This window comes from Chanodichthys erythropterus, chromosome 19 (assembly GCF_024489055.1).
Source record: "Chanodichthys erythropterus isolate Z2021 chromosome 19, ASM2448905v1, whole genome shotgun sequence".
Taxonomy (NCBI): Eukaryota; Metazoa; Chordata; class Actinopteri; order Cypriniformes; family Xenocyprididae; genus Chanodichthys; species Chanodichthys erythropterus.
The window spans coordinates 11,379,636-11,402,198 of record NC_090239.1 but is presented as its reverse complement, the minus strand read 5'-3'; the positions used below and the strand labels follow the sequence as shown (position 1 = coordinate 11,402,198).

At 36.8% G+C, this 22,563-nt stretch overlaps 1 protein-coding gene across 1 annotated transcript in view; it reads right to left on the bottom strand.

The window, feature by feature from the left end:
* Window positions 1-7,299: 7,299 nt before the first annotated feature.
* The window catches only part of gabrz (gamma-aminobutyric acid type A receptor subunit zeta), a 34,662-nt gene continuing 19,398 nt past the window's right edge, over window positions 7,300-22,563 (bottom strand). The window contains exons 2-10 of the mRNA XM_067370294.1: window positions 21,722-21,776; window positions 20,958-21,058; window positions 20,631-20,698; window positions 17,299-17,516; window positions 16,853-16,935; window positions 13,924-14,061; window positions 13,674-13,826; window positions 7,762-7,955; window positions 7,300-7,635 (exon numbers count right to left, since the gene is read on the bottom strand). Coding sequence (XP_067226395.1) covers window positions 7,300-7,635; window positions 7,762-7,955; window positions 13,674-13,826; window positions 13,924-14,061; window positions 16,853-16,935; window positions 17,299-17,516; window positions 20,631-20,698; window positions 20,958-21,058; window positions 21,722-21,776 — 1,346 coding nt within the window. The remainder of the gene's footprint in view (window positions 7,636-7,761; window positions 7,956-13,673; window positions 13,827-13,923; window positions 14,062-16,852; window positions 16,936-17,298; window positions 17,517-20,630; window positions 20,699-20,957; window positions 21,059-21,721; window positions 21,777-22,563) is intronic.

Sequence of the window (22,563 nt, the reverse complement as noted above, 5' to 3'; positions counted from 1 at the left end):
AGTCTGAAAATGTGATGTTGCAAATCGCTATACCTAAAGTAAATAAAATGGCCTTATTTGATCCTACAGTGTTGCTACTCTGCACATGCTTTTTGATCATTATAAATAATAATGCAAAATAATTATATTAGAATAAAAGATATGCTCTCTCGCATCACATAAATTATCAATAGTTATGTATGTGGTCTTGAAGAGGATTCTTTTTTTTTCTGTCTCTGTCTTGACTGTCTCATTTGAGCTCGGCCTTGACTTGAACTCAAACCTCTTTGGAATCGGTCTTGACTCGGTCTCGACTAGTCCTGGACTTGGACTTATCTTGGACTCGACAAAGGTGGACTTGACTACAGCCCTACTTCATAACATTAAGGTTGAACCACTGTAGTCACTTTGATTATTTTAACGATGTCTTTACTACTTCTCTGGACCTTGAATGTGGTAATTTCGTTGCTTTTTATGGAGATAAAAAACACTTTCAGATTTCATCAAAAATATCTTAATTTGTGTTCCGAAGATGAATGAAGGTCTTGCGGGTTTGGTTAGACATGATGGTGAGTAATTAATGACGGAAATTTCATTTTTGGGTGAACTAACCCTTTAATGGAAAATGTAAAAGGTAACATAAAATATTCATTGTTTTTTATAACAGCTTACACCAATGAAAATGTGACAACCTGCTCTGATATACCTTCATCATAGTGACCATGGAAGGATCCTGGTGTGTTTGTTATGAGTTTTATCTCTTAACACAAAAGCTAGCTAATCTGCAACCCAAGCTATTTGTTTTCTTGTATTTTAAATCCTTTCTCATCCAGCTCATTGTGCCTCTTACAGGTTCCTTGTGTTTCCAAGCAATGTTTTTATTTCGTTTTTGAGCTTCGATTTATGTTTACGACGACAGCTGTGCTGAAGCACTCCCGGGCCATCTTTAACACAGTTAAAGACATTCGGATGCAAGATGGCACTAACTTGCGTTTATATCAAAGAAGTTAATTTATGATGTTTGTTTAAGGGTGTTTAGAACTATGTTTGGTTGAAACCAACAAAAAAAACAAAAAAAAACACTACTATACTTTTGTGTAATTGTAACTCAAAACCTTGTAGCTGCCAAAATACAACCCTTTTGACAATATTACCTACTCATGTGACAGCTAGGCCCGGTTTCAAAAATATGAAAACCCTGACTGAGGCAATTCAGCTCCACTGTGCATTAGTGTGAATCTGTCAATCAAAAGTGTGTCCAGAGTTGAGAAAGCTCATTTTAAGAGTGTAAGAGTCTTCTATAACTTTCAAGGAGTGATTGAACAACTTTGTCTCCTGAAGACGGACACTCAGGCATATTGAGACAAGCCATCCACTTTTACAAATAAACCATACGGGAATATGGTCTTGCTGACAAAATCAATAATAAATTGTATATATAAACAAACATTGCTGGAAGTTGACCTCATCCATAATTCAGTTCTCTACTGTATTCTTCAGATAGCTCACACCCAACAGATACACAAACACACACAATTCTTTGTATATACATAAGTTGCTGCACACTTGAATACAAATGCTGGACATTCTGCTTAACTCGCACATTCCTTTGCATCATGTAGACAGAATATAAAGTGACTGGTGCTTCACATGTGACCTGAAATCTGGAAATAGAGCAGAAGGGGCAGGGCTTTTACCCTTAACGAGAGAGGAAAAAAGGGGTAAAAGTGGAAAATGATCCATGTTGTACAGCTTCTGACCTTCCTGTCTCTGAGCCACATGCATACCACCTGGCCCTCATTGCTCCTGGTGCAGACAGAATGTACTGGCTCTTTTTCTTTATTCGCCAAATGTGCTTGTTGACTGAGAGAGTTTAGAGAGTGTGGTAGGGGAGTAGAGAGCAGCTCATCTGTGCAGAAAGTGGTGTGACTCAGTGACATAATGCACCGTGGCTGCACCTCTCAGTGTTCCGCTGAGCTAAATAAATAAAGGCCAAAGCTCAAACATTATACGTGCTTCACAGATTCCCTCTGGATGATTTGTATGAAACCAGTTTCTGTGTTTCATCAAACGAAATCAATTAGGCCTATACACATACATACACACACATTATTTTATATTATATATATCATTTATATTATTATTATTAATAATAATAACTATTATATTATTATTAATATTCTATATATATATATATATATATATATATATATATATATATATATATATATATATATATATATATATATATATATATATATATATATATTTGTGACACCAAAATTTCAGATTATCCTGTTGTTTGGTTAACATTAAACGCAAAGGGTAGCATTATTGGGATGCTGTCACGGATCATGCGTTTTGCGTTTGAGTTCACTTAAGACATAACCGACTATGTTTACTAGTCCATACTATGGATATTCGCTGAGACAGGCGGGTTTTTTATATATATATATATTTTGTGTGAATTTGTCCATTGAAGTGCAGGAAAGAGAGCTCAACTTTGCGCGTTGTTTGAGAGACGCGGCTTTCAGGTCGCACACTTCTGATGTTAAAGGTGCCATCGAATTGAAAATTGAATTTACCTCAGCATAGTCAAATAACAAGAGTTCAGTACATGGAAATGAAATACAGTGAGTCTCAAACTCCATTGTTTCCTCCTTCTTATATACATTTCATTTGTTTAAAAGACCTCTGAAGAACAGGCGAATCTCAACATAACACAGTCACAGTTTTATGTAACAGTCGGGGTGTATGCCCCCAATTTGCATATGCCAGCTCATGTTCAAGGAATTACACAAGGGCAGGCAGTATTAACGTCTGGATCTGTGCACAGCTGAATCATCAGACTAGGTAAGCAAACAAGGACAACAGCGAAAAATGGCAGATGGAGCGATAATAACTGACATGATCCATAATTACATGATATTTTTAGTGATAGTTGTAAATTGTCTTTCTAAATGTTTCGTTAGCATGTTGCTAATGTAATGTGGTTAAAGTTACCATCATTTCTTACTGTATTCATGGAGACATGAGCGGTCACTATTTTCATTTTTATACACTTGCAGTCTGTATAATTCATAAACACAACTTCATTCTTTATAAATCTCTCCAACAGTGTATCATTAGCCGTTAGCCACGGAACATAGCCTCAAATTCATTCATAATCAATGTAAACATCAAAATAAACACTGTACTTACACGTTTAGACATGCTGCATGACGAACACTTTGTAAAGATCCATTTTGAGGGTTATATTAGCTGTGTGAACTTTGTTTATGCAGTGATAGAGTCGAGAGCTCGGGAGGGGGCGGAGAGCGCGTGATTTAAAGGGGCCGCAGCATGAATCAGCGCAGGAAAAGTTACAAATTCCCTTTCGCATGTTCCAGTGCTTGAATATTTACATTGGAAAGGCTGAAACTTTCGTAATGATGAAGCACTGAACAGAAATCAATATTTTTTTCTTTTAAAAATTCTTACTGGCGACTGCCACCATTTCATTCACTCGCTACGCAGATTTCTGCTCGCATTTGCCCTTGGCGAGTTTAATTTTAGGCCCTGTATCAGGGGCGTTTCCTCCAATGAGACAAGGGAAGCAGTGCCTCCTCAAAAAAAAAAAAAAAAACTGTATGAGAAAATAATTGATATTACAAAAATAAAACAACGCAAATGTTACAAAAATTGTCATTAAAAAGTCTACAAGTCACTCTTTTTTCTAAAGACACACTGTCAAACAGCCATACCAGCAGGTGAAGTTACAGAGGGAATCCCTTGTGCCTCCCTTTAGCTCATAGAAACAATGCACAGCCCCCAAAGCATGCGGTGTGTTTAGTGGGGGGTTATTGAGAATTAATTGGAGAAAGTCACGTGAGAGGAGGCAGTGCCTCCATCGCGCTATGATTGGATATGATCGGTTACGATTGGACATGATTGGTTCGTGCGATAAATCCCGCCTCTTGTTTTCGTGCGCGTTCTCATCGAATCTGGCGAATGATGGCGTTAATGGGAAGACTAAAAAGTAAGTAAACAGCTGTCACATACATATCACCGCTTTATTTCATATCAAAATCAAACTCGAAATGGCCTGAAAACATGATGACTCGGGGGGTTTAAGTGAGCAATCAGCGTGGTGAAATTAAAGGTACATCTTTGTGTCTGTGAGTGAGTGACCAGTGTGTACAAGCTTGATGACTGCTGAAAATAAATTGACTATTAAAAAGAAAAGAATATTAGTTTATAATAATGTATATTATTTAAATTGTTACTGCCTTTAGTTGTTATTTTGGAATAAATGTAAAAATGTGTAAAAACACTCAATGAAATTTAAACTTGGTTTTAATAACAAGAACATTACATAGTGTAAAAATACAAAATAGAATTGTATTTGGTTTTATGTAATGTTAACTTAAACCAGGAAAATTGTCTAACAGGGACATAAATGAGGATGTTGCCTCCTAACTTTAAAACCACCGCATACCATATATATATATATATATATATATATATATATATATATATATATATATATATATATATATATAGATATATATATATTGGCATGGCAGCCCCTGCTTTTCCATTCCCCTTTTGTGTGAACCCTGATGGAGATGGAGAAAGAGCCTAAGCATGGCTGACTGGACATCTCACTGAGAAGTTAACAACACCATGGCCCATATTCCCATCTCTTCATCTATTTAACCATCTCTGACATGCTGTCTTCTGCATTAAGAGACAGCTGATTATACAGGTTTGGGACCAAGGTAATAGGTATTGGGTCGTACTCAAGAAGAAAATGATTGAGACTGAGATTCTTCTTAATCGAGAAAATCAGTGAGAATTGCTGTGATGTCTATTTTGATCTGAGCCTTTCATTGTGAAGTTGACATCACAGCGCCACCATGTGGTTTGGTGTCATCAGGATATTAATAATGAATGAAATGCTAGTAAAGGAAGGTAAGAGATCACATTTTTTGGGAGGTGAAAAACAAATAAAACAACAAAAGGTACAAATATTTAGATTTTAGTAAAAATATTTTATTACCCTAAACATTAACTTTACATGCATAGTGAGACTCACTAAGATATGAGTATCATACTACATAATAAAACAAAATAAATAAGCAAAATAAAAAAAATCTACAAAAAAAATATTGAAACATTAATTTTATGCCATTTAAGGCTCAGTTTTTAAACGCAACATCATTGTACACATTAACAGTGTTAATTTAATTTACATGCTGAAATCAAATTTGTCCAGTGAAAACAGCATTTAATAATATATTATAGGCTACTATAAATACTGCAAAGGAATGTGCATAAATTGAGTAAACAAACGGTTTGCTATTTCCATTTTTAAGGAAATGCTAAAGACTGGATGTTAAAACATTAGCTCTTTGGCGTCAGGATCAGCACTGACAACATACTAACCTAAAGGCAGTAATATGCAGCAGTGACAGATGTATTGCCAAGTGCGTCTTTCTATATCAAGTTGGTTCTGGATTTAGATGAGGATAAAAATAAACGTAGAAAGCGTTCCAAGAACTGGACTTGCCAGTAAGGGGCAGTAGGACTCTAAGATGCCACTGCCATTAAAGGATTTTGAGGCAGGGTATTACAAGAGTTTGCTAAATTTCACTACCATTATTTGTTTTTTACAGTACAGAGAAACCTGGCAGCTGACTGACCTGACAACTAAAATTTATTTTTTAAACAAATATTATGTTCTGTCTCGAAATATATTATTTTAAGCCAGTCTTAACTCTTTATTATATCCAAATCTCTGAAAACAGATGCAGAACTCTCCATGCATTGAAAAACATAGCAACATGGCCTGCTGTCTCTTTGTATGCAACTTTCATGCATTACTAAAATAACAGTATTAATAATAAATATTATTTAGTGAACATCATTTGCAATATTTAGCCAGTATATATACAAAAACAAAATGCTTCTTGGCAAAATAATATTGCCTTTGTAATTCAAAATCTCAGTGCAAAAGGATAACATAAAAATAGCTTAATTTGAGCACAAAATATATTCACCTGTAAGAAGTATGACATTCACAGTAAAAGAAAAAAAAAAATACCCACAAAGGTCAGGTGAATAACATGTTCTTGAAAAAGATAAACCAGAAGGTTCTCTATGACATATCGATAACAAAACATGTTTACAGTGGAAAGAAATGTATATTGCAAACTATATGCAAATAATAGCAATTCAGACATCAACAATGCATAAAAATCTGCCAAGAAATCGTGTAAATGTCAGTGTTGAATATGCCATTAGCAGATATGCATCAATGTTTTAGTTTTGGCATTTGCCCAAAATAGTCTGCAATCAAAAATACTGTAGTGCAGTTCTTAATGGCCAAACTTTAACTAGGTCAAAGAGCCTTAGATTGGATAAAAGCATTTCATTAACGGAAAAGAAATAAATAATTAAATACAACAATATACGCAGAATAAATAAATGAGCATGCAAATAATACAGAATCATTCATAATTAGAGTTTTTATCCCTAAGAGAATATTCTGCTACGACTCACGCAGATAAATCATCAGGAGAAAATGAATAAAACCGACTTGATTCCTGTTTGCCAGCTAATAACAAGACATATGACTGCTGAATTTGCTAAATCATACAGCATATGCCCCAAAAACAATGTATAACTGGTGCTCATTTGAATTCAGATTGTGATTCTGAACAATAGATACACATTAAATCTTTGGTCAGGTTACTTATTATTACTATAGCTGTCAAACATGCTGATACGATTCTGATGTTCATTTCATTAAATTAAACATTTTTTTCCAACTTTTCAGTTGCATGAATTTCTTATGGTTTGTTACTTGTGTCAACAGTAATTTATAAATCATGCTTTTTCTGTTAAACGACAACGTAATCATACTTACATTCAAGTCAATTTTAATTTGTTGTACGGACATCATAAAATCATACTGCAATTTACAGCTAGGCCGATTTTTGTTGTGGATTTGAGTGGATCTAAAGCTCCTCGGAAAATGAAGGCCACATATTCCTGACACAGAGATGTAGATGCATCATCAAGGTGTAGACATAGTAGAAATCTGCATATATCTGTGCAGTCCAAACTCAGTCAGATCCCGCATATACCACAAGAAATGACGCATATTTGGGTGACATGAACAGTCATTCTCGGGTGACATGAGTTGAACTGAAATGCATGCTGTCATGTAAGAGTATAAACCCTTAGGTAAACTGTGACACAAAAAGGGACACACGCTTAAATCACTATAAACCCCTCAACAAACACACACACACACACACACCGACAGCAGGAGCTTTAGAAGTACAAGTAGTAGGTCCAGTAGAGAAGGTTGATGAAGATGAAGGAGAGAGGGAAGGTCAGCCGTGAGTAGTTGTCGATGTAGTGCGGGTTCTCCACTTTGCAGCAGTACAGACAGCGCACGATACGACGTGTTGTTGACATACACTTGGTGCAGCGGCTCTGTGGCTGAGAGGAGTTGATCTCCTCCTTACTTTCACTGGGGGTAGGGTTGCTGACGCTGCCCATCCGGGACAGCATCTCCTCCCGTTTACGGGCCCGTAAAGTGTGGCTGCCGATGGAAGTCACAATACCGTTCATCTCGTCCTCACGGTCCTGCATTTCCTGGCCATACTAATGCAACAGTGAGACATAAATGTGTTTGATTATTGTCCTGACTATGGCAAGGTGAAGATGATCTTATTCATGGCCATTATGATATTGTTACTTGGCCTCATTTATTTAAGTAAAGGTTCTCACCATATATGCATTGGCAGCATTTGGTTGGTGTAATGTGCAGAAATGGGCAACTGCATATTCAATCAGTGCACCAAATATGAAGCTGAAACAGATGCCCAGATACACGTCGATGGCTTTAATGAAGCAGTTGGCATTGGGTAGAGAGGTGCGGGCTCCCATCATCAAGGTGGTCATGGTCAAGACTGTGGTCACTCCTATGAGTAAACACAAAAAGTAATAAAAGTCATAAAACATTAGAGAATCCTGTACTCTGTCAAAGTAATTTGGCAATATGATTCCTTACTGTAAAAAATCCAACTTTCAAAAATGTAAAAAGTAGCTTTAACAAAGCTTTTTTTTGTAATAGGAGCAGCCAGTTTCACTTTGTATTGCAGCTTGAAATAATAATAATAATTAAAAAAAAAAAAAAAAAAAAAAATGGTAAATGATCATTTATTTACATTTTACCGTCTTAATTTATGCTACTGTTTGAGATTTGTGTGTTAAGGTATACGCTATATAATATATTTGCCTACCAAGATAATATGTTTGCCTCTAGTTTTATAATGATTATATCATACAGTGGATTTTGAAAATCACATGTAAAGGTGAAAGAACAAGGTTTGTATCTCCTTGCATTGCTAAATCTTTAGTCGCCTTGACAAAAATGTTAAAATTCAGAAGACTTCCTGGTACTCATTAATTTAAATATTTAAAGTTTTCAGTTGCTAGTTGAGTTTACTTAAATCAATTGTAATAGGTTGAAAACCTTTTTACAGTGTGTAATGAAATTAATCATTTCGTGTGAGTTGGTGTCTGAAACATGTTTACATGGTGTGGCAACCTGACGCATCTCGTTTCCCTTTCAGGGAACCAGGTTACATACGTAACCTAACACATTCCCTTTTGAGTGGAACTCAACGCCACGTCATGGCTTGATGCTATATGAACTTTACTACCAATGTCGCCATGCCACAGGACAACACCTGCCCCACAAGGCTGTGTATCTACACAGACAATTGTTGAACGCAAGCTGAGACAGGATCAACCAAAAACCTGATGAATGTCTGTCAAAAGGACCATCCTGCAGCAGCACTAACATCTTGTAAGGGTGCACCCCTAGCAAAAGCCTTAGAGGACACAACACTCCTAGTGGAGAGGGCCCTAACTCGTAGAGGTGAAGCCACTCCACACGCCTTATAGGAGAGGGTGATAACGGCAGTGATCCAGTGTGTGATGCACTGCTTGGTGAACACATTCCTTCTATTGCAGCCACCAAAGCAAACCAGAAGTTCAGAGAACTTACACCACTAGGCCACTAGGACACCGGACAAAGAAAATACAGATTTTCTTTCTCTTTCTTTTCATGAGATGGAGAGAAGAAAGCATGCAAGAGCACTGGCTGACCAGCCAGAGAAGTAATTTTGAATATAGTCCGGTCTGGGCAGCTCTGACATCATCTGGAGCACAGTCTAAGCAGGAAGAGACAACTAACAGGGCTTGCAAATCTCCTACTCTCTTAAGCAAAGTCAATGCTAGTGAGAGAGCCACCTTAGAAGATTCAACATTTTTTTCAGAAACTGACTCCATTGGCTCAAATGGTGCTTCTGTTAATGCTCCCAGGACCAATGCTAGGTCCCATGAAGCAGATAGGCCTCAGCCTTCTGGCACCGTGCAAGAACTGAGACACCAGACACCACTAGGAAAACGTGGACTCGGTCTTGGCAAACCATTGCTAGAACCCACAGGAGCAGAGCGATTGGAGGAAAAGTGTAGAGATGCAGCATCGTCCAAGTCTGTACTATGGCATCCAGCCCCAGAGGAGCTGGAGGTGTGAGGGTGAATCACAGGACACTAGGTCATCTCCTCGGAGCCTAAAAAAGTCCACTTTTGCTTTGCCATACCTCTGCCTATGGACTCCACTACTTGTGGATGAAGTCACCATTCCTCAGGCCTCAGCCCCGTAATCGACATGATGCCTGCCCCCAAGTTTGTATGCCTCAGAATGTACATTGCTTTTAGCGACTTGAATTTCTCTTCTGCCCAGAGCAGGAGCTGCTGCGCCTGCTTGGAAGGGGGGTGCGAATGCAGTCCGCCCTAGTGATTTATATAAGAAACTACTGATGTGTTGTCTGTACAGACCAACACATGCTAGCCCCTCAGGTGTATTTACCAAACACGATGAAAGTCCCTCCAACAACAACTGGCTGGGCGGCCATCGAGAACCGCACCCCATCCCATGAGGAAGCCGTCTGTTGTTAAAGTCTTGCGGTAACATGCCCCGAGAGCCTGGTCCTTGTTCAGGAACCATGGCTCCTAAAGCCGTAGAGCATGTTACCTACAGTGCGTGACCTTTGCGACCCTGGAGAGATGGTTCAGAGGATTAAATCCTCTGCTTTTGAGCCAGAACTGGAACTGTGGAGAAGGCCTAACGGAATGATTTTGGCTGCTGATCTTGATGTGAAAATAGGCGTCTCATAGGTGTGTGACGAGATCTCGTGGCACGAGATCTCACAAGACTAATATGTGACGAGATTTATCGTCGAGGCGAAAAGTAGTCTCGTGGTGTTGCCATGACAGAGTGGTTAGGTTGATTATGAAAGAATATGCCACCGCTTAGTTTTCATTAATGCATCCAGTGTCATTTTTGCTTTGTATTTAAATAAAAAACATTTAATTCAGTTGGATAACGGTTGCCGCCGCCATATTTACAGAAATGGCCCTTTCACACAGGATGCGGTATGCGCTGCGCTCGCCGCTGGGGTCAGCGCAGCCCTTCAAATACAAAGCGATTTGCTCTGCGCTGGCCAGAGCACAGTAGGCGGAGTTTTCCAAACTTGTACCGGGAGTCCTATACATAGTCATTTGATTGTTGTTTCACCTTTCGGTCAGCAGCAAAGTATATGTCCCGTGCTAAGAAGTGAGCAATAGCCCTGCTTGTAAGAAGAAGAAAGAGAGTGTTTGTCATGTCTCCATGACAGCTTTTCTCCTGATGTCTCTATACGACCAGCAAACTTGTATTGTATAGCTCTGGATATTCCAACACAGTAAATAGCTGTTCATCCATTTTGCTTTCCGATTGTTTGGATGCCCCGTTGCTATTGGTCGCGTGGGTAATCGTCACAGAGCGCAGCGGCAAACGTTGAACTATTTTGAACTTTGACCGCGGCGTGCGCACAAGCTGCGCACAAGCTGCGCACAAGCTGCGCTCCGCTGCGTGTGCGCTTTGGTCGACACAGTCCTCGCGCAGCGCAAACCATTGAAACAAATGGGTTTCATAGCGCAGCACATACCGCGTCCTGTGTGAAAGGGCCTTTAAGCGCAATCGTGAAAGTAAACGCAAGTGCGCATTCAAACGCGATGTCAATACCCCGCATTTTGAAAGCGGCTCCCTGATGAATGCAAATATCTCTCAATATGAAAGCTATTTTAGGCTGGGCAGTGTAGTTAACCATCTCTTAGCTCTGTATCAAAGAAAAATGTTGGTCTTATTTGCACTTTACAATAAGTGCAACCATAATCGCACTCTCAATATTTAAAGTACCATAAAAATGAATAACAGTTTTCTCTTAATCTTATTAAGCACAAACAGTAAGGTTTAATTTGTTAACATTAGTTTATACACTGTGAACTATCATGAACTAACAATGAATGACTGTTTTTATTAACCAACATAAAGATTAATAAATACTGTAGCAAATATATTGCTCATTGTTAGTTGATGTTGGTTAATACATTAATGTTAATAAATGAGACCTTATTGTAAAGTGTTACCATTTTTATTTATACTGTTTTTATTTCTATGATCAGTTTGTGGAAAGGAGTTCAGTTAGGAGGTCAAAAGTTGTAGAAGCTCATAGATCATGTACAGTAAGGTCCGAAGAGACTGAAATCATACAGAAGAGAAGTCAGTCAGAGTGTGTGGCAAAACCTTTTACAGTACTTGAGTATTGTTGTCTTTTACTGCATATGATAATTCATACTCAAAGTAGAACTGAAATGACATTTATTACAAGATGATTAGTTAAAACATTTCAAATACACCTGCAGACTATTTTTTCTAGTCATATATTTCGCCATTGAGGATTTCTTAAAATAGTGTGTAAAAATCTTGTCTCGTCTCGTGAACTCAATCTTGAGTTTCGTCTCGTCTCGTGAGATACCGGTCTCGTCACACCCCTAGCGTCTTATAGATCTATCGTCACAAACCAATCTGCGGATTGAATTTGTGACATGATTAGTTTGAGGGTTAGCATCTTGAACCGTTATGTCCAAGAGTACAGTTCAGACCCCTTAGATCTAAAACTGGACACAACCCCCGTCCTTTTTGGGCACAATAAAGTCCCAGCTGTAGAACCCTGAATCTCTCTCTGTGAGGGGTCTCTATGGCCCCTTTTGCCAGGAGAGACTAGTTCCTGATTGAAAAAGACTTTTTCCCATTCTTAAACATACCACTGTTGCTACCATGCCATTGAACGGTTACCTGTAAAAAAAAATTTACCTTTTCTTACAGTACTCAGGACTCACTTGGCAGTAGTAGCTGCCAGAATTTTTAATTTGAATTTTTTGATGGAACTGGCCTGACTTGAATCCGATAACTGGCAGGGACCAACCAAGCAGGCTGAATGGAAAGATTGCTCATGTGTGAAGATGTGTGAATGGCCCGTTGGGCGCCTCCACCCCCAAACAATGTTAGTGGCAGGGTAAGTAGAGATGCCTGCCGAGGGCTCAGAGGAAGGTCGGGCACATGATGTTGTTGTGTTGTCGCCCTTAGGGGCCAGGGCCCACGACAGTCAGGACTTTTTCTTAGCCATCCTGGAGGACCTAAGGTCCTTTCTGGATGGCTCTGTCCGAGCGCACTTCCTGAATTATATTTGCTGTACCACCCAACTGCTGCAGATTAATTTAGGTGTTGATAGTGTTGCCATTAGTAACCCATAATTCCCAGACTGAGGACGTGCTCAGAATAGAACGTCACATGTTGGCAATTTGAAAACATGGTAATTACAACATTTTACAACATTACAACATTTTTAATTTAATTTGGCTATAACTACAAAAGCCATGGTGTGAATTGATTTTTATGTTTGGTTTATATTGGAAAGTTACTGTTTTTGGGGAAGAAACACAGACCTGTTAGCGCTTAACGTTCTTGAATAATGGAGATTCAGAAGGTGGTTATTGTGATGATGAAGAGAGTCTGTTGTTAGGTCAAAAACAAGCTATTATTAGACGAGAGTGTTGCATAAGTTGTTTCGGTGAAAAATTAAATCTAGTTCCACTGCATTAGCTATGTCGTTAGATAATGGATTATGTGATCTGAAACTATTAATATAAGAACAAAATTTGTTCTTTTATTAAGCAGTTACATCAGCAAAGAGAACACTTATTTAAAATGAGCAAGTTGTCCACCAGCGAGAACACAATAAATGAAACAAGTACAGCAAAACAATATCAACAACACTAACTAAAGATAATACTTTACCACCTTTGATTCTTAATCATAACTATACATGTTCCTGTCAGTCCCAGTCAGAATGTGTTCAAATTTAGATAATAAAGCTGGAATTTAATTTAAATGGCCATTTTCCACTCTTTCAGTCTGTACTTTGAGGACATTTCAATTCAAAAGTTTGAGGTCAGTAAGGTTTTTAAATGTTTTTGAAAGAAGTTTCTTATGCTCACCAAGGCTGCATTTATTCCATCAAATATTTAGTAAAAACAGTAATATTGTGAAATATTATTACAATTTAAAATAACTGTTTTCTATTTGAATACATTTTAAAATGTAATTTATTCCTGTGATGGTAAAGGACCTCTGTTGACATTTGTGTCATTCATTAATTTTGTGTCAATCATATAAGTTGCTAAAGACTAAGAGGTGTTGATGTTTGATGATCATTAATTTGGCAATGACTGCTTTACGTTCCTACCTATGCAGATACGAGCAGGAACTGAAGACTGACTGATCCAAAATGAGACCCAGGACAGGACCACCAGAGCACTGGAAGGAACATACGTCTCCAAAATGAAATATAAGATGCTCCGCTTGAGTTTGAAGTGGAAGATCAACTTTGGATAGTTTCCTGTTACATTATTATTAAATAAAAGAGAAAGTAAAAACATCAATACAGCATGTAAAGTCTTCAAAATATCTGTGTGTGTGTGTGTGTGTATACATACCAGTCTCGTAAACAGCTTCAGATTCAGAGGTGTAGTGATCCTCAAGGGTGTACTGAGCCAGCTGTAAATTATCAAGGCCGCTAACTGATTGGTTTCCCCGTGTCCAATAGAAAACAACATCTTTCACGTTATATCCCCCTGAGGAGAACATAATATAAATCGAAGAGCCAGTTATCACTACATAATAAGTAATTCCAATGCTGAGAGCTACTGTATTTCCACCAAATTACACTTACAGTGCAGTAAGTAAGCATTCGATTACCCCTGATTTTATATGCGGTGCTGCTAGAGCACTATGCCATAATACAGGCATTACCATAAATTCAATAATTTTCAACAGAGCTGTTCAGTCATTTGTAGGCCAACCTGAAATGCTAATTCACCATATAGGTTCCCAAAGGAATTTACAAACAGTTGTCTGACTCACCTAAACTGCTAGATAATAAGCCTAATTAGTAAATATCCATTTTCAAAAGCACAAACATAAAACATATTAAACGTTTTAAACAAATTGTAATTACTATATTCAGTATATACAGTATATTCTGTTCATGCATGACTGTGTATTCTGTTGTAATACATAATCTACACCTCAAGATGGCACTGTGTCATGCAAAGTTTAGTGTGCAAAAGAGTGTTCTCATAAAACAAAAACCCTTATTTGCAGATATTAAATATTTTTCCTTCATCTACAGCATAAAACATTGTGAACCATGTTGCCCTGATTCCACCCAGTACTTAGTTATTTCATAAAAAAAGAAGCATATCTGTGAAGAGTAGGAAATAAACTCACTGCTGTCACACTGTTTTTATAAGCCTAGCTTGTGTTGCTAATTTAAAGTCACCATGAAATCTAAATTGACAGTTCTTATTTTTTATGGAATATTGCAGTATTTATTATGAATTATTAATCTGTGCACATCTTTACTTAAAACATTAATGTGCCTTCGTAAACTTTAATCAAAATAACTCACATCAACAATAGCAAACCACAATGATTTAATAATCCAATCAATATTATATTATGTTATATTATATTATATTATATTATATTATTATATTATATATTATTATATTGGACAAAATCAAGCAACGCCCTACATTTTTTCTTGTTCAAGAAACCGTTTTACTCTGATACACGTCACAATAGGAAAGAAAAGTCTAACGAAGCTTTAGACTTTAAAGACTTTAACTTTGTTTATATGTCCTGCTGAAAATATTAGTGTGAACAACAATGAATTAACATGCCTGTCCAGGCTGGTTTATGCTTTTGGTTTGGAGATGGTCTGGCTCATTTATCTCCTGTCGCATATTGTTTGAGTAACCCTGGACCTAAATGTTTGGTTACATAAATGTTTGGTTAAAAAATGCAGCAAGCATATTATTAAAAACTGCTGATGTGTCTCATATGGAACATAAAGTAAACCCAACCTCACACAGCAGTCTTGGGTGAGTGAGCATATGCAAGATCCTCTATGCAGATTAATTTTTTACAACTTAAGGGACATTTATGGTGTGTATACCTGGAGCATTTATCATTATGAAATTAATATTTCACAAGAGTTTCATACATTTAAAAAGGCTTGAAACATGCATGTATCTTAAAGGGTTAGGCACGCTTATGCCTGCCTCACAGCAGTGTACCAAATCACAAGCAATATGTAGTGCTGATTAATGGAGAGACTAGAAGCACTGTAAGGTCAGCACATAACACCATATGCTGGTTAGGTATGTTTTGAAGCATGGCAGCTGGTTTGAGCTGGTATATGCTGGTCCTTAGTTGGTCATGAGCTGGTTTAAGCTAGTCCTGAACTGGTTACGACCAGCTTAGGACCAGCACTTGACCAGCTCATGACCAACATAAACCAACTGCCATGCATACCTAACCAGCATATGCTGTTTTTTTTTCAACAGGGACAGAACACTGAAAATTCATTAATTGGGTCTCATTCACTAACTGCGTACGTGTGTGTGTACGTGTGTGTACGTGTGTGTGCGTGTGTGTGTGTCCTGGTAAACCTTACATTATGGGGAATTTTTCCACAAGGATAGTAATACTGGTCATTTTGACCATATGGAGACATTTGTTTGGTCCCCATGAGGAAAGAGCTTATAAATCATGCAGAATGATGTTTTTTTTAAAATGCAGGAAGTTTTCTGTGATGGGTGGGTTTAGGGGTATAGGGTTAGTGTTTGGGGTTAGTGTTTTAGGGTATAGGGTTAGTGTTTTTTTGTACATTATAAAAATCATTATGTCTATGAAAAGTCCTCATAAAACATGGAAACCCAACATGTGTGTGCATGTGGGGGGAACTATATGTTACAAATGTTATGTTTGCATGATTTCTATTTCAAATAAATACTGTTCTTTTGAACTTTATATTGATTAAAGAGTCCTAAAAACATTATTGCAGTTTCCACAAAAATATTAAGCAGTAATAATAAGAAGAAATGTTTCTTGAGCACCAAAACGGTATATTAGAATGATTTCTGAAGGATCATGTGAAGCTGAAGACTGAAACAGTCATAAAGCTGAAAATTCAGCTTTGCCATCACAAGAATACAATTCAATGTAAATTACAAATTAAATAAACGCAGTCATAAGTGAGCTTCCATAATGGCTACTGATACATAATAATCATTATTTAAATATAATGTGTATAAATTCTAAATAAATATTAATGTAAAAATACATCCAACCCTACAATGAGTCTTTCTTATTTCAGAATAACAAAAATGATGCATTAAAATATGGTGCATTCATCTGGTATGGTTCTGCATAAAAACGAGGTCATGTGAAGTAGGCATATATAAGCGTTGTATATTGTGAACACGTACACAATTACTAGTGAACAAAACCCATTGAGTTGTAAATGATCTCAAATCTGGCTATGGTTTCAAGAGAAATAGAGAATTATTTGAGGCCTACAGCTTTCAAGTTGAAGCATGCACGTCTGCCTGTCCATGGGATATTTGGTTAGATCCATACTGCAGGCCACTGTGGTGGTAATTCTAGAGAAACAGAGGTAAAAAAAGAGAGACATACTTGAGAGAATGTTTGTTGCTTATATAACACTGTAAATCAGCTCACTGTTTGTAGATGTTACTTTCAAGCTTAATTTTTGATGCCAGCTGCCCATCTGTACACAGGCTCTGCGTCCCCTGCCACCGCCTCTGTTCTTACCCTATTTTCCACCATTGTGATCTATTCCACTGGCCCATATTTATCCCTGCCTCTTTCTAGTTGTCCTCTCATGCCCCATCCCTCTATTAACCCTCCAGTCAGTCCTTCAACAGTAAGCCTGTTCCTCAACAATCATACAACCCCAGTAACATCTGACTTAAGAACAGGTCCTGTGAATGACACTTCACTACCTCAGGGCATACAGCACAGTTCCGTTGGGGAATATCCGGATCAGTCTGTTTTCGACAGTGATGTCGTGCAGGAAGGACTTCTTGGAATCCACAATGAACGTATCAGGGACCCAAAGGAGTTCTACCAGTCTTCCATCCAGACTCAAGCTCTTATTGCCATCAAAACACAAGCGTTCATCTGTCCAGCGCTGACGAAGAAAGATGGTGGCGGTGTAATCCTGGAGGGGTTGAACAGAGATTCTTAATTCAGCTATGTGCACCACAAGCTTAGATTTACATCATGCACTCAGCTCTTATACAACTCTGTCCACAGATCAAAGAGGCTCTTTGAAATATGGGCCAATGATGTGACTCTTTTTTTTTTTTTTTTTTGTCTAGATCTATTGAGATAAAAAAAAAAAAACGACATTAAAATGCAGCTCATACAGAAAATGACTTTGTACACGTCTTCTATAATTCAAAATTCATTTAGCAGTTTTTTATTTACATAATATTATATTATATTATATTATATTATATTATATTATATTATATTATATTATATTTAGAGCTTTTAATGAAAAGTTAAAAGTTAATTCAGGCAAAATAGAATTGCGCAAAGAAAACCGACTTTGAAAACACTTAATATAACTATTATAAGGATGCATTCTCTTAAGCGTATTTAAAGCATAAAGAAAATATTTTATTATTTTTTACTTGTTTTACCACAAATCAAGTTGATATTTTATTTAAAATCAGTGTTAATTTAAAAACTCAATAAAACAAAAATAAAAATAAAAAAAATAATAAAAAATGTGTTAATTTTCATGAATGAATCATGCAAAATAAGATATTTAATAAGATACGTATTCAGAAAATATATATGATATTGATACAATGGATGAGAAAAGATGTTCTTATTTCATGCTGACTTTTATTATGTTGTTTTTTCCCTTAAATGTTACATGCATTTTTAAAATACATGAACTTGCGCTTGCATTATGAACAAGTTTCTCTTCTTTTCATCACCTAAAATGATTTAATTATTTATTTGTTTGTTTGTTATTGATTTTATATGCTTTTATATTAGTTGCATATTTAGAGACAAATGTTTATAATATTAGTTTACAGTATAATATAATTTGAGTTCTGTCATGACAACTCTCAAGAGTGTTTGACATTGTAATAGATAAGACAATGTCAATATGTTTTTCTTGGCGGAATAAATCTGCTACACTGCTGCTGCTGCTGCTGGTGGTTATTGCTGCTGCTGCAGAGCAAGTACAGGACTTGCTACTATCAATACATACACAACATGTTGCTGTGAGCAAGATATGCTGCTGCTGTACAATAGCATACATGAATTAGCATAGCAGATCTATACAGGTGGAGCTGGGGAAGTTGGAGGGTTTCTGAAAGTGCACTGCAAACTGCTACAGCAAATGCTAACCAAGTATTTGAAAGTTAAGCTGTAAGCTTATTGGTTACTGATACAGCAGGAATCAATCAGCGGTCCCCTAAAGAGAACAATGTGAATGCAAGCAGTATGAGTTAAAAGGTTAGTTCACCCAAAAATGAAAATTCTGTCATTAATTACTAGGGCTGGGTAAAAAATATTGATTTCTCGATTTTAATCGATTCTCATTTTTACGAACCGAAATCAATTCTTAAATCCCAAGAATCGATTAGTCTAGTCTGTTTTCAGTTGATGAACGAGCAGAATATGTAGCGCCTCTCATCCAATAAATCGCAATAATCTTTGTGCTTTGTTGCTTTTGATATGAAGCAAATGGTGCGTCCCAATTCACGTACTTGTGCAATATTCTATGATGTTTTTAAGTATAAATAGTGCGAGTAGTGCGTTCACACAGAAAATTACAAAAAGAAAAAGTGCACTTTAAATACCCAGATGATGCACTAAATTAACAGAAAAAACGAAGTGTGGAATGTTGGACACTTCGTTCACTTGACTGTCACAGCTTTAATTACGTAGTGGAGGGGAATGGAGGATCGGACTCCGTTGTTAAATGACAAAATAACCTTATACAATTCACGCACTACATGGATGAGTGCATAGTGCACAAGTACATAGTGTATAAGTGCATAGTGTATAGTGCGTCATTTGGGACGCAACTCCAGTCTCAGATTTCAAATGACGTCCATCTTATTATGAGAATAATTACCGTTTTGGTGCTGTTTAATGTGGCGTGACAGATCGCTTCAGTTAAAGAGAAGCAGCAGCACGGAGCACATGTGAACAGCTTCTCCTCTGCTTTAATACCAGTTACAGTGCGAAATAAACACAACTAAACATCTGAAGGTATGTTAAAATATACAGTACAACTTACTGAAATCCGTATCATGTTTCGTGTAATAGCTCAATCAGTGTTTCAACTTTGGAAAGACGTCAATAAAACAGCTTGTAAACAGAAAAACACCTCAGAAAAACATATTTAGTGACCATAAACTCATTAGTCAGCTAAAAAAATGAAAACTCTATAGAGAGCAGCATTCTGATAAATATATGCACCATTACATATTCATTATAATTTTTTAATGTTCTTCAATATTTAATGCATGTTTGAATAAATCAGTTATGACAGCCGCGATTTAAATGTTTTTATTTAAAAAAACGACGAATTGGAGTAGAAATATGATTATGTAATTCTAAACTTTATTTATAATAAAAACATAATTGAGTGTAATTTAAGTGTTTGTGTATAAATAAGTTCAATATTATTATAGTAGTACCAACTGACTACATGTGTAGTTTACAGCATTAGTTGAGAGATTTTTCTCCTCTACAAATGTACTGTAACTGAAATACTACATCCAAAATAATCGATATTGAATCGAATCGAAAGCATGTGAATAGTAATCGAATCGTGAAAATTGTGTCAATTCCCAGCCCTATTAATTACTCACCCTCATGTCGTTTTACACCCGTAAGACTTTCGTTCATCTTCGGAACACAAATTTTAAAAGATGTCTTTCATAAAATCCGATGGCTCAGTGAGGCCTCCATTGCCAGCAAGACAAATAACACTTTTAATGCCCAGAAATCTACTAGAGACTTATTGAAAACAGTTCATGTGACTACAGTGGTTCAACCTTAATGCTATGAAGCGACGAGAACTCTTTTTGTGTGCCAAAAAAAACAAAAACAAAATAACGACTTTATTAAAAAATATCTAGTGATGGCCGATTTCAAAACACCGCTTCATGAAGCTTCGAAGCTTTATGAATCTTTTGTTTTGAATCAGTGGTTCAGCTTTCTAGAGTTTCATGACAGAACTTTGTATTTGTCTTAGTAAATTAGATATAAAATTTGGATGTTTGTAAGAGTATCATACCATGTTGATTTCTGATATGGTGTCTATGCTGGCGATATCCAAACTCATGCCTACAGTAACAGGGCCATCTGAAGAAAAAAACAAAAAACACGTACTGCATTAACTACAGAGTGACGAAACTGCTAACAGAGAAAGACAGTAGAAAAGGGTTCTTAATTTACATGCGTTACAAGAGTGGACTGCATCAACTCAAGCCTGGAGCGTTTCCGCTGAATTTAAATTTGTTTTAATTGCAGTTGTTGATGATGATAGGACTTTAAGACAAGATAAAAATCCACTTATGCAAGATAATAGTTTGTGTAAATGTAAAAGCTTTGTTCATCGTACTGCCAAAGAATGGCCTAAGGTATTTGTTGTATCCCTTCATCAGTTTCTGAATGGTGGGAGGCAAAATCTCCTCTGTGCTGGCGACGGAGCCATCCATGATCCTGTAAAAGCAGCAGAACACAAAACACACACACATTAAGCACTGCGCTACCTCAAAAGTCAATGCAGAAAAACAGAAAAGAAATATTACTTCCACCGAGTCAAGGCATGTTTTGATCATGTGGACGTTATTGCCAAAAACATACGACCTAGATTTGAAAATACTGTGTATTTTTAGGTTTCATCTTTTCGCTCATTAAAGCACTGCTGCTGACTGTGGCATGTGCGATTTAATCGTCCTTAGTGATGGTAGAAGCGACTGTGTTCTTTCCCGCAGAGCAAAGTCTCTGTTTCTACAGTGTAAAGGACCCGTGAGCTTCAGATATTTTTCAGATTCAGGGTAACAACCCCACAGAGCACAGCAGCACATGTAGAAAATACTTCAAGAGATGTCTGAAGAAAAAAACCTGCATGGATGACACTACACAATACACTCATAAATATTCTAGAATGGAGAGAAACAAGTACTGTGGGCCAAGCACAGTAGGGGGACAGAGGTATACATGGATTTTTACTGTTTCTCAATGCGGCAAATCTCTTCCTTCCCTTCTGCTCTCAGACATCGCCCTATCCAATATTCTTCTTCTTCTGCTATAAATACATACAGTGAGATCCAAAAGTCTGAGACCACATTGAAAATCTGGCATTCAAAATCTAGTTGAAACCTGGAAATAAACAGAAGGTTTAGGGATTTCAAAACAATTTGAACAATAAAACATTCTGATTTAAAATGAATAGGAAATGTTTAAAATCTTTGGTCACTATCAAAGTAAATTTGTGATATTGATCATGTGACTCCTTTATACTGATAGACTATTCAAATGTTTTTGCTTTCACTGAAGCTCAAGGTGCTCTTTGGATCATTTTCAACATACTGGATCACATGATCATCATGTGATCATCAGTCGAGTGCAGCTGTCATTAAAGCAAAAGGTGGACAGGTAACACTTTACAATACGGTTCATTAGTTAACATTAGTTAACTGCATTAGTTAACATGAACTAATAATGAACTGCACTTATACAGCATTTATTAATCTTTGTTAATGTTAATTTCAACATTTACTAATACATTATTAAAAGCTTGTTAACATTAGTTAATGCACTGTGAACTAACATGAACAAAGAATGAACAACTGTATTCTCATTAACTAACACTAACGAAAATTAGTAAATACAGTAACAAATGTATTGCTCATTGTTAGCTCATGTTAGTTAATCCATTAACTAATGTTTAACAAATGAACCGTATTGTAAAGTGTTACTGGTGGACAAATCAAAACCTAAGACATTCTGAATTTTTTGTTAATTTTGCACACAATATACATTACTTTTTAGAGGGGTGGATCATTATGATTTCACTTTTTAAACTTTAGTTAGTGTGTAATGTTACTGGTAGAGCACAAACAACACCTGCAAAGTTACGACACTCAAAGTTCAATGCAAAGGGAGATATTTTCTTTTAAAGAATTCTCTGTTTAAGGACTACAACAAACGGCTGGTACAAC